Below are 12,063 nucleotides of genomic sequence, written 5' to 3'. Positions count from 1 at the left end.
TGAGACATTGCCTTTGCTTAATAATGGTTATCATTAACTGTTAAAATTGTATGCATAATAAAATTTTAATAAACAGATATACATCGTAGTTTTTTGGAAATATAGCATGAAATAGATAAAATATGAAAAAATAAATAAATAAAATTCAATAAAACGGTATGCTTGATTAAAACAGTGACTGTAATATCACAAACCATGTCATTGCGTCACAAAAAGAGAGTGGCAAAAATACAGAAATGGGAGCGACAATTTGGAAAAACTACACTGACACCTGTAAACGTGTTAGTGTTTGCACAAGGTGTTCGCGAAACGGATGCTTAACTACTGTCTTACTCTGTCACAGACACGGGTCTTGTTTCCAAGCGACAGTGTTTGTTATAGAAATGAGTTGACTGCAGATAACGATACGTATGTTTGAAAATATGTTTGGACATTTGAAGAATTAACTTAAGTATTTAAGTATCAAGTTAAGGTTTTTAGCATTAAGTTAAGCATTTAATTATTAAATTAAGTATCTCAGTATTAAGTGAAATAATTAAGTATTAAGTTAAGCACTTAAGTATTGAGTAAAGTATTTCAGTTTTAAGTTAAGCATTTAAGTATTGAGTTAGGTATTTCAGTATTAAGTTAAGTATTTAAGTTGTAGGTTAAGCATTTAAGTATTAAGTGAAGTATTTCATTATTAAGTTAAGCATTTAAGTACTAAATTAAGTATTTCAGTATTAAGTTAAGCATTAAAGTATTAAATTAAGTATTTCAGTATTAAGTTAAGTATTTAAGTAGTAGGTTAAGCATTAAGTATTAAGTGAAGTATTTCAGTATTAAGTTGAGCATTTAAGTATTAACTTAAGAATTTCAGTATTAAGTTAAGCATTAAAGTATTAAGTTAAGTATTAAAGTAGTAGGTTAAGCAATAAGTATTAACTTAAAAATGTCAATATTAAGTTAAGCATTAAAGTATTAAGTTAAGTATTTAAGTTTTATGTTAAGTATTTAAGTATCGTTGAAGACTTCAGCAAACACTAGTCTGATACAGTTACATACAATGTCTGACACACACTTTTCCTTGATGTCAGTTGTTTTTCACAATCATGCAGTGTTGTTTTACGCCGCAGTAAGAAATAGTACAGCTATAAAACTGCGTCATTTCAATTATCGAATCTGGACCAAACAAACTGTCCTTAATGTAATGGATATCTTAATGATGTACAACCACGGTGTTAAACATTGGATAATCGAAATCATTATGATAAATCGCAAACATGCTGTTTACCACATTGTTTTGCAAAGCTATAATAAACTGGGTAATATTAGAATATAATGCAAGTGGCACTCCCACTTTTTTGTACGTAAGATTATATGCTTATAGTTATGTACCTATATAGAAAAAAACAACTGTTATTTTACATCTTTGCAGCATCAAACATCAGAATTGATTTTATGTTCCAACGGTACAGGTATTGGAGTGTCCACAATATAGAGATATGCACAAACTAGCTTTTACTTTTTAGGAACCAAATCAGCTGGACCTTATCGGAACAAGATTATCTGGAATCACCCGTATAAAGAAGCCATCAACAGCTTTATGAGATAATATGTTTCTATGGAAACACAGAGGCCTTTGGCGCAAAAATGAACTGAACATAATTATGTCCTTTAGCTACTAGGTCGTGGGTTCTATAACCAAATCTAACCCGATCAGTTTATTTAGTTTGTCTGCACTACGCCATTGATATAACTCGCTATACAGAGTGGTGTCCCTTTGTTGAAGTGAGACAGGTTTGAATCTCGGATTGTCTCGATTATGATCGTTGGCTTATGAACATGGCTTATGCTTGATGAGGTTTCCAATGTAGTTAACGCCCATGATATGAATCCAGTTGGTAGGTACTCCAGAGCTGAGCTGGCACACCGTGATATAACTAAATACTGTTTCAGTGGCGTGAAACCCACTTCAGTCTCTGACACTCTGACATCTGTTTTCGCGACCTGTCTTTGAGAAAACGGAATGTAGGTAGTCCGATTCGCTGGTCGCGTTATACCAACATATGTTAAAAAATAGTACTTGTAGTATATGTCCAACGCTCGGCATTAAGGGGATAAAACAAGGACTGGCCGATTCGGCGATAGTATAATGTGTCGTAGTGGGGTATCCATGTTAAACTGCAGCATGTAATTTTTGCGGGCTTGCACCATGAAATCGACATAAGGCCGGACTAGTAACAGTAGCCGCAGACACGCGCATGCACGTCGCTGTATGAATGAGTAATCTTGATCGCAACAGTAAAACCCATTTCATCTCACCTCACCTCAGCTCATTGAGCAAATGTACTGTTTTTTCTGACTTTATGAGCGATTTCTTTTCAAATAATATTGAAACTCTGAAGTCATACATCCCTGTAAGTAAAAGAATAAGTTTGTAATATATGACGTCCGATGCAATTTCCTATTTTGACTTGTACCATGTGTTCCCGTGTTTTTTCTGGCGACCAGTTGACTTGCCTTTGCATGTGTTTGTGACGAGTGTCAACGGTAGGGCAGGATATGCTCACCTTTTCGCGAACACCTGGTATCATCACTATTTGAAAGTAATTCATAAACGCACGTTAATAATAGAGTCGGAATTGTACAATGGATCTTTTAATGAGATGTTTTGTGGAAGACGTTTTGTCGCTGTTGTTTATTTATATATGTATGGTATCCAGGTCATAAAATATGTATCAAATCTATTGAGTATAATGGTGATGAAAAATATTATCCAAATGCAATTTTAATCTAATACGAAATAGATAGCTTTAATATACACGGTTGATTAAATACCATTCAGAAACATGTTATATCGCCAATTCTACCATGAATTTCGAAATCACTTGATTCTGATCGGTCAATCAGAGGTTATGAAATCACAATAAACTCTCTTTAATTGAAACATCCTATCTGACGGCTGCATCACCGCGGAAGCTAATATGATAGAATAGTACTTCTGTTTCAGTCATTGTCGTTAGGCATTTAAAAATGAGTATGTGTACAAATTTGCCGTTTATTTCCCATATACGACTGTGACGTCATATGGTTTACGTTATATTAATCGTGTAGAACAAAACCTTGCTTGCTTTGTTTTGTTTAGCGGTGCACGTCACGTCAGCTTACGGAGTTGTTGTGCTACATGCTTTCAGTGTCTGTCATTGTTCGAGTGAGGCGTGAAACAACTTCTTGCGCGAAAACAGCGCCATATTTTGTTAAAAGCCGTTGTCGTTGATTCCATAATTCAAATTGACAACCCACTAAAAACACTGGACTCAACCCATGCCGCTTCACTCAATATATTTGCTAACACGTTGTATTTCGTCAGAGTATAATGGAGATGCATGTGTTTGCAATGTAGAGCTAGGTTACCTGTAAATTAACCATGCAAAATTGAATCAGGAAAGGAACGCGCATTAAAAACAGTTAGTTTGGGTCCCGTTAATCCACAAACCCCGATTTCCGGGAGTTTACAGTTTGGGGGGATATTACTACGAGACTCTTGTTAGTCCGGGCAGTTCACTCTGAAAGGTAGCAAACGTGTGAGGTTTTACTACTAGTGTTATAGACATACGTACCATCAAATACATTGTCCCCTTAAGATTGTTGAAACAAAGCTTCGCGCGTAATGTATTTAAAATCTTTGCTGTCAATCACTGGTTAGTTACCACTTAGGCTGTGTTGTTGAATCGCTTGAGGCTACCCGTGTGTCCACGCGCTACCGCTTGGGATGACATTTGTGATTGGCAGATATTGACAAGTGCCCCCCACGGAGAATAGTGTTCCAGCAGTGAGTGTGAGACTTGATGCTGAGCTGATTGATGCCCTTATATTGATGAAGACTGATAATTAGTTTTGAAAATGGTTCGTTCTTAAATATTCCTTTGAGACACAGTGCATAGTTATGCTAATATAATTAGTAAACAGCGAGTTGGAAGAGAGTCCTGACAATTTCGTTATAGTTGAACGATCAATATATTAATATAGATCAATAGTAAATTGTGAGTAATGTATATTTTGGCATTGGTTATAAGTATACATGTTTAGAACTGACATGAATATATATTTGTGTTATATCATGAAATCACGTTTTAATAATATTGCTTCATAACAAGGTAAAGAGAGATTTACTTTCCGAGTGCACTTTCAGATGCTAGTAATATTTTCATTTTAACATGCGATGTTTAGGTGTATTTTTACATTTTTGATCACAAGTAAATATGTATATTCTTTAGTTGTAGAATGTGTTTGATAAGATTTGTAAAAACCGCTGTCGCCGCCAATGCTAGCACATTATTTCGAAAGATAGATATTAATAAAATTCTTCTTTTAGCACAGTCTCACAGAATATTGTCATATACTGTAAACTATGTTTATGACGAACACGCTTATAACGAACTGACGGATAAAATAAACTGTTTTTTTTGGTCCGGTCCATTTACTGTATATATCCTTCTAACGAACTACGGTTATAGCGAACTAAACTAGTGGTCCCGTTGAGTTCGTTATAACCGTAGTTTACTGTATTTGAGCCAGTGTGTTAGCTTGGTTTAACACCACTTTGAACAGTGTTCCAGTTATATCACGGCGTGTCAGCTTGGTGTGGGAGGAAAGCCCGTAGTGATGCAGGTCTCAGACGTTTACCACTTTGTGAAACCCACGAGCTGGGGTATTGTTATGGGGCTGACAAACCCAGAAACATGGTCAGGGCGAGCCCGCCACTAAATAAGGAGCGCCACGTCTTCGAAAACGTGTTATGATGTTAATGTTGTCATGGTGAAGTCAGAAACAAACCCTGGGTTATCCCTTTGGTATTGCGTTTTACCAATTGACGCTGAATTACGGTAAACTACTTTAAAAACGAACACGCTTACAACGAACAGACAGATATGACGAACTTTTTTGTCCTGTCCATATGCTGCAGATATGCTTATAACGAACTACGGTTATAACGAACTAATTTAGTGGTCCCTTTGAATTCCTTATAACCATAGTTTACTGTATTGTATTGTTGCATGTTCACGCGTCGTAGTCGGTGATGCATGCACGTAAGTAAAGATTATCAGGCTATCTATTAGATTAATTCCCTTGCCTCGGGAAGATGTCATTTAGTGAAACTAAGTATTAATTGTCAATGAAAGAGGATAACCATAACAGATTCCACTTGGCGTTAAGGGAAATATTGTGGTGAAAATTATATGAATGGGCCACTGAAAATCAGTGATGACAGGGTATTCTTAAAATGGGTAAACATGAAACCCCGTTTATCCGGCATGCACCGTTCTCAGTGAAATCTTACACATTAACTTATATACGGTTTAACGAATCATTACGACGCTGTTGTATGATTTGTATTAACGTAAACGGTTCTTACTGTATTTTTCCAGAGAGCGAATTGTCCAGGCGTCCGGAGTCACGAGGTTTCATTGTATGTAGTTTCATAGCATCTGTGTGCATACGACACTTGGACTGTGAGGTCAAAAGTCATAGAAATAACGAAAACAATATTACAAAAGAGTGTTTTTATTAGAAAATGTGGGTGTGGGACAACTGTACACATGAACCCTTGCGGGAATCGTGAGGCTTATTATGAAGTCATGCGTTCAAATATTACACGAGAAAGTATAAAAATAGGAATATCATGCTTGTGCATTCAGAAGTCTTACTATATACACATATATACATAACTAAGCTTAAACTAGAGCATTTAACATGTCATAAAAGTACATATATTGTCATTCAACAAGACACTCGTATATAACATTGCTTGTCAGTTATTCTGGCTCAGAGATTCGACAGTCTTCACTCGCAGTTGCCAACAACACAGTATTGTATATGGATTGATAAAGGAATACAACTGCAGGCTCCAAAAGTATCGGTCAATAAGCTTGCAGACACTTCATTGTACAATGGTCATACAACTACAGTAAGAATTTTAACGAAAGCTTATTTATGACATCATGAGTTTCTAACAATTAGAAAAAGGACATTTCCAAAAGTGCTTTTTGAGACAAATAAAAAATTGTAACAGTTTGTTGAAAATATCCAAACCGATGAACGTCTAATTATATAATTTCAACAAGAGCTACTAATAAGGGTGCACTTAACAAATTGGAAAGTATGTAATGAATTAGTGTAAAAGGATGTCAATAACAGTGTTACTATGTCCAAAGGGAGGGGGAAGCTGTCAACATATAGCTACCAGAATGTCTCTAATAAGAGCAAGAGTTTGCATATGGATACAATGTATAACATTAAAACTACAACAAGTGTACATCAAATGATTTAAAGTGGACAACATATTCCTTAATAATGCACATAATATTATGTTCTTAAAACATGGCATACTGACACAGTTATTTGTATATATCTAAATGATACTATCACTTTTTTTTAAACATATTGAAATATTATTTTACAACAATCAAATTCAAAGATTCAAACAATAAAACATTTACTCACGTGCTTTCCTGAATAGAATAAAGAAATCTATTTTAAAATGAAGCATTTAATTACTGATATCACAATGTGCACTGTGGTCATTAGCTCGCCTGCCCAGTAGTTGCAGTGTGAGAGATTCGGCCGTTGTCATGGTAATTTCAAACAATCCATTTTTGAAGGTTCCAGCTGCAGCTGTTTGTTTTCCACACAATGAGCTTTCCTACACAATAGTTTGTGTCTTTCTAACGTTATCCGGTCCTGTATATGTAAACTGAAACACGAAAAATATTTATAATTAAACCTAATTAACGAATTCGGCTGCAATAGTCTACGTTTTTGCCCCAAATTGCTCTATTCTTTATCATGTATATACAATATAATGTATGCGTTACAATATACATACAATACATTTATCTCCGATTTCCCAACACTTTATGAACATATATTATACATTTTTTGAACACGAGGAATTATTCTAAATCATAATTTGTCTTACAAATTTTTAATTAAAATACTTCGTTCAGTAATACTCAAAAGTATCAAAGGAGCAGAATTCAACAGATTAAGCAATATACATGACGTTCCCCCTAAATTATAGCAAAATCAGTTAATTTACTTTTAGGTGATTCGGAGATCTTCGATATGATTCATAAATACAAAGCAAAAGATGAAAATAAGTGAAAACATTGCAGATTTATTCCAGTAGAAGCAAGGGGGAAAACTCCTGTCACCCTTAGCATCCTCTGGTCCTACGTACATGAAATAATATAGATGGCGCTGTTGACACAATAGCTTGGAAATACATAGATTCAGCACCAGCCTTTCATCACCCATTCATATACTTTATGATGGCCGTAGATCCACTACCACAGATAATTTGCAAATAGACAACTATGAAATGAGTAATAACGTGGCGAAATGGATGTCAGCGTGGCGTTGCAATCAGATGAAATTGGAACAAGCTATTAAAGATGGGTGCACAACCGCCAACACAGGCCACACGTCATTTGCTCGTGTTATACATCATTTGCTTGTCTAGTATATGCATACATATATGTACTATTACAGGACCTACTGTACACATTTTGTACCTTTAACGCATATATTATACGCAATTCGTAGTCAGTACTTATATTGCTTGAAAAAGAGGAACCCAGTTTCGTTTTATGTCTGGACATAATTTTGTAACGACCCCTAGAGACAGAGCGCTCTTTTGGTAGAATATTCCAGCCGAGTGAATGTTACAGCATGATCTTTCTTGATAATGGATAATTTCTATTAAAATCCAGAGTTATGGGGCCAAGCCATGTTCTGTGGGCCCTCTGGGAGCTGTTTTCAAGCTCAGAGCAGTAATTGTAAAGGCGGGATCGAGGCGGCAGGAGTCAAGGGAATACCAAATGCTTGCACACGCGCCGTGAAATCGATACTAATCTTTCAATAAATTTATTCTTAGTCGCGTTGTTAATGATTGGTTTTAAATGGCACTTTCCCAGTATGACCTGTGCATGCTTTGAAGGAACTTAGCTTTGAGGAAGAATATCAAACCTACAAAGCAGCAATCACTGGAAATGGTCCTTTTTTATGAGATTATTTGCTTTTCTGCCCGCCACAATAAACTGGATGACATGTCATTTGCTGAACTATCCCTTGTCGTTCATGCTCTCACTTTCCATCATAATGGTCAACTTGATAAGAGTAGGTCCTCTATGATCGCTCTAAAAGCTCAACCAATTACATGTTCTTATACCTTTGAAAGCGATATTCAACTACCTGGTCGTTTGGGTAAGGTTAATGTGTTAAAAGCACGTTAATCGCATTGAGATGCTTATCGCACGCGGTTTCTTTCATGTTGGCTAATTTACTTGTGGGATTCTCATCAAAAATCGCCGAAAGTAATCATGTTTATTGCCCGGATCCCAAAGCACAAATGGAATCATATGGAATTGAATACGAGGGTAATACCACTTGACATACAGAAAATATAGATAATAGGAAATCTCTGAATTGGGAATTTTTGGCATAAATACAGAGTTGTGGTCGAGTTAATGTTGGGTTTAAAGTGGAATTACAGAACAGATTTTCTTCGGTTCCATTTACCAAATTGTTGCTACATACTCAATCGAAAATGTCTACTTCAATTCAAATTTGCATCGCAAAGTGCAAGAACCATGGTTACCATTGTCGCTGGTAAACGAATCAGTCCATTATGGCCTTAAACCGAAACAGTTTTGAGGATCACGATATGTCGAGCATGTTAGCATTTACGTCATACTAACTGCCAAAGTGCCTTCACTCAGATTAGGAGTGTGTCATCTGCATTAAATCACGTTTCCGCCAAGTGAGTGAGATTTGTTTTATGCAATTATTATGTTATGCAATACTGAAGCTTTATTAAGTCCGTCTGTGAATACTCGAGTTTTGACCAGGGACATTTGTGATTTAAAGCATGAGTTTGGGGTACCACCGGTGGGGCAGGATACGCTCACCTTTCCGTGAACACCTGATATCATCACTATGTGATGGTGATTCGTGAACACATGATCAGGATATAGTCGGAATCGTAAATCGACTTTGCTTCTAGCAGAGATTTCTTATGAATATGGAAAGGGTTTTGTCGCTTGTGTTTACAGTGTCACTGAAACAATCTATCTTTATCCACTCCTGGACACAAATGACTAACAGTGGGATAAAAGACTCTGTACCTAACTTCTTTGATAGGCATTTAGAAGTTGGAGTACTAAGTAAGGATCAGAACTTATGGATGAACAACTTCTTTATTACAATTAAGATCGACGTTTCCGTGTAGGTTCTAACACCGTTATCAAGCAAGTGATATACAGAGTGTGATTGACAAGTATACTTGTCAACCATACTCCGTATATCACTTGCTTGATAACGTAGTTATACTCTGTACATGTTTATCGTGACTTGTTCCTGCTGCAGTATACTATTGTCGTCATACAGCTACAAATTATAACCAAATAGTAATACATAAAATAATTTACGGGTTCTCATAAAGCTTGATGAAAAAATATGAAGTATAGACTTGATTGTGGGTTAGGGAAATAAACCAAGAAATGAAATATCCTTTCTATATAAACATTAACTGAACATGTGAAACGTACAGTTTTGAAGTACAATCGCTCTATTTTTGACAGATATTTCTTATGAATATGGAAAGGGTTTTGTCGCTTTTATTTACAATCAACGCCATCGCGTTACGATAACATGCAAGGAGCAAAGTTTGTATGTTTATTTGTGTGTATAACGTTGCACTCAACAATATTCCAGATATATGACGGCGGTCTGTAAATAATTGAGTCTGGACCAGACAATCCAGTGATTGACATCATGAGCTTCGATTCACGCAATTGAGACACGATGACAAGCATAAACCAAGTCAGCGAGCCTGACCACCCGATCCCGTTAGTCGCCTCTTACGACAAGCATGGGTTGTTGAAGACCTTTTCTGACTCGGATCTTCACGGGACCCAAGGAGTAAAGACACAGATCAAATGAACACTCTTTAACTCGGCTCTCATGTCGACTTGTCGCGCAGCACACCCCGACTGGTAGATAACGTGGTTTCGTCAAAGTCATTTCTGTTAATCGGGTGTAACTCGAGGTGAAACAAAGTCGAAGATAAAGAACAGTCGGATATCACGAATCTTGTTTGATGCAGGAATCACAATCAACGATATTATGATTGAGTTCAGCATCTCCGGAGTAGGCTGCATAGTCGCACTTTGTAGTGAGTGAGTGAGGGGGATTTTAAGCCGCTTTCAACATTCTAGCAATATTACGGCGGGACCCCGGAAATAATCTTCACACGTTGTACCTTTAGGCGCTTCAACCTCGATGTTACCTCAACACCACTACGCTTTCCAAAGCTGGGTATTTGTTTAACCTGTCTAATGGTATCGTCGTGTAATGTATAAGGTATCCGTGAAAATCCAGGTTAGAATTTGAGTTCCATGTTTGTCGTGAGAGACGACTAACAGGATCGGGTGGTCAGGCTCGCAGACATGGTTGATGCATGTCATCGTATCCCAATTGCGTAGATCAGTGCTCATGACCACTGTGTTACCTGGTCCAGACTTAATTATTTACGTCATACAGCCGTCATACAGCTTGAATATTGCTGAGTTCGGCATTAAACAACAAAAAACCCAAAATGTTTCATGCTAAGACGGTCGTTAGTTTTACGCCGCTTTGAACATTATTTCATTCACGTCACGGCGTGTCAGCTTGATGAGGGAGTAAAGCGTTGCAGAACCCACTGAGAACCCAGAAATAGATTAGAATGTTGGCCTGTCTATGGTATTGCCGTTAAATGTATACAGGGGAAGTATTGTAGACTGCACGTGTGTGCTTCTATTGGGTTGGCGACTCACCGTCCCGCCCGTCGATCTCAGCGGGGTCCTAACGCCAACTGATTCGTCATCCGAATGGCCGCTGATTGACAACCGAAACTTGGAACGAGCCTCCGATCCGAATGAGACCTGGTAACAAAGGAAAGACTATGTAATGACTGTGAATTAACTGTGACAATGTTAGAGTCAAGGCTATCGCATTTTGGACTTCAATTATACAGCTCTTCAACAGAGAACTAACATAGGCATTTTCATTATGAAATAATCATATGTATGTATATAAATGTAAGTTTCATAAGTCTTGTGATATAAGTAGTGTAGGGCTATACGTCTTGTAGTGATATACATCCTATAACCATGAAAGTCTTGTAGTGATTTACGTCTTGTAGTGATACAGGTCTTGTGGTAATATGTCTTATGGTGATAAAAGTTTTATGATGATGAAAGTCTTCTAGTATAAGTATAAGTCTTTTAATGATCGACCGTCGGCATTATGGGTTAGAATATTATAGGTCCCCAGAACTCTTTCTCAGTCGTCAGGGCAACTGAATGGATCGGCTGGTCAGGGTTGCCCATTGTGGATCGTACCCCAACGTCTAGGGACGTTGCTTATAATATCAATCACTGGTTTATCAGGTCCAGATTCGATTAAAGGTCAAATAGCTGGTATTTTGCTGAGTATGGAGTTAAACATCAAACAAAGCTTGTCTTTCGCGATGTCTCAAATGGGGACTGGATGCTTGTAAGATGTGACTTTGTGTGTGTGTGTATCATGTGCCCCGACAACGTTGACGATCAACTATTGATATGCTTGCTCAAACTTAGAATAGGTTATAAGACAAAATGCCACCTGCTCACACAAGCCACGTGTAAAATCCACCTTCCAAACCTCGTTGGAGGTAATATTATCCACAATGAAGTCTCGAAACAGTAATGAATGAGTAATGATTTCAACTTGAATCAGCGTTCAGTGTTTCATACTAAATGGATGCTGGTATTTGTAGTTTGTGATCATCATTATTATTAATCCTTACCAATTCAACGAATACGAAAGGTTTGTCACTGTAACCATGTCATTAGCAGATATTATTCTCACACTCCGATTATCATGATAGTATAGGGGCGAAGCTGTAAGCTTTATATGTTCATTTAAAGTTTATAAAGAGAGAATATTTCATTTCTTGGTTTACACCCCTTGCCTAAAATAAAGTCAGTACTTCATATT

General features: G+C 36.9%; 1 protein-coding gene across 2 annotated transcripts in view; it reads right to left on the bottom strand.

The window, feature by feature from the left end:
* Positions 1 to 5,537: 5,537 nt before the first annotated feature.
* The window catches only part of LOC124146969 (glutamate receptor-like), a 73,607-nt gene continuing 67,081 nt past the window's right edge, over positions 5,538 to 12,063 (bottom strand). For both annotated transcript variants that reach the window (XM_046517555.2, XM_046517554.2), the window contains exons 16-17: positions 10,860 to 10,967; positions 5,538 to 6,736 (exon numbers count right to left, since the gene is read on the bottom strand). In XM_046517555.2, the coding sequence (XP_046373511.1) occupies positions 6,686 to 6,736; positions 10,860 to 10,967 (159 nt within the window). In that variant the 3' untranslated portion in view covers positions 5,538 to 6,685. The remainder of the gene's footprint in view (positions 6,737 to 10,859; positions 10,968 to 12,063) is intronic.

Source organism: Haliotis rufescens, unplaced genomic scaffold (genome assembly GCF_023055435.1).
Source record: "Haliotis rufescens isolate VD_foot unplaced genomic scaffold, xgHalRufe1.0.p SCAF_7, whole genome shotgun sequence".
Taxonomy (NCBI): Eukaryota; Metazoa; Mollusca; class Gastropoda; order Lepetellida; family Haliotidae; genus Haliotis; species Haliotis rufescens.
This window is presented reverse-complemented; position numbering and strand designations above follow the sequence as displayed.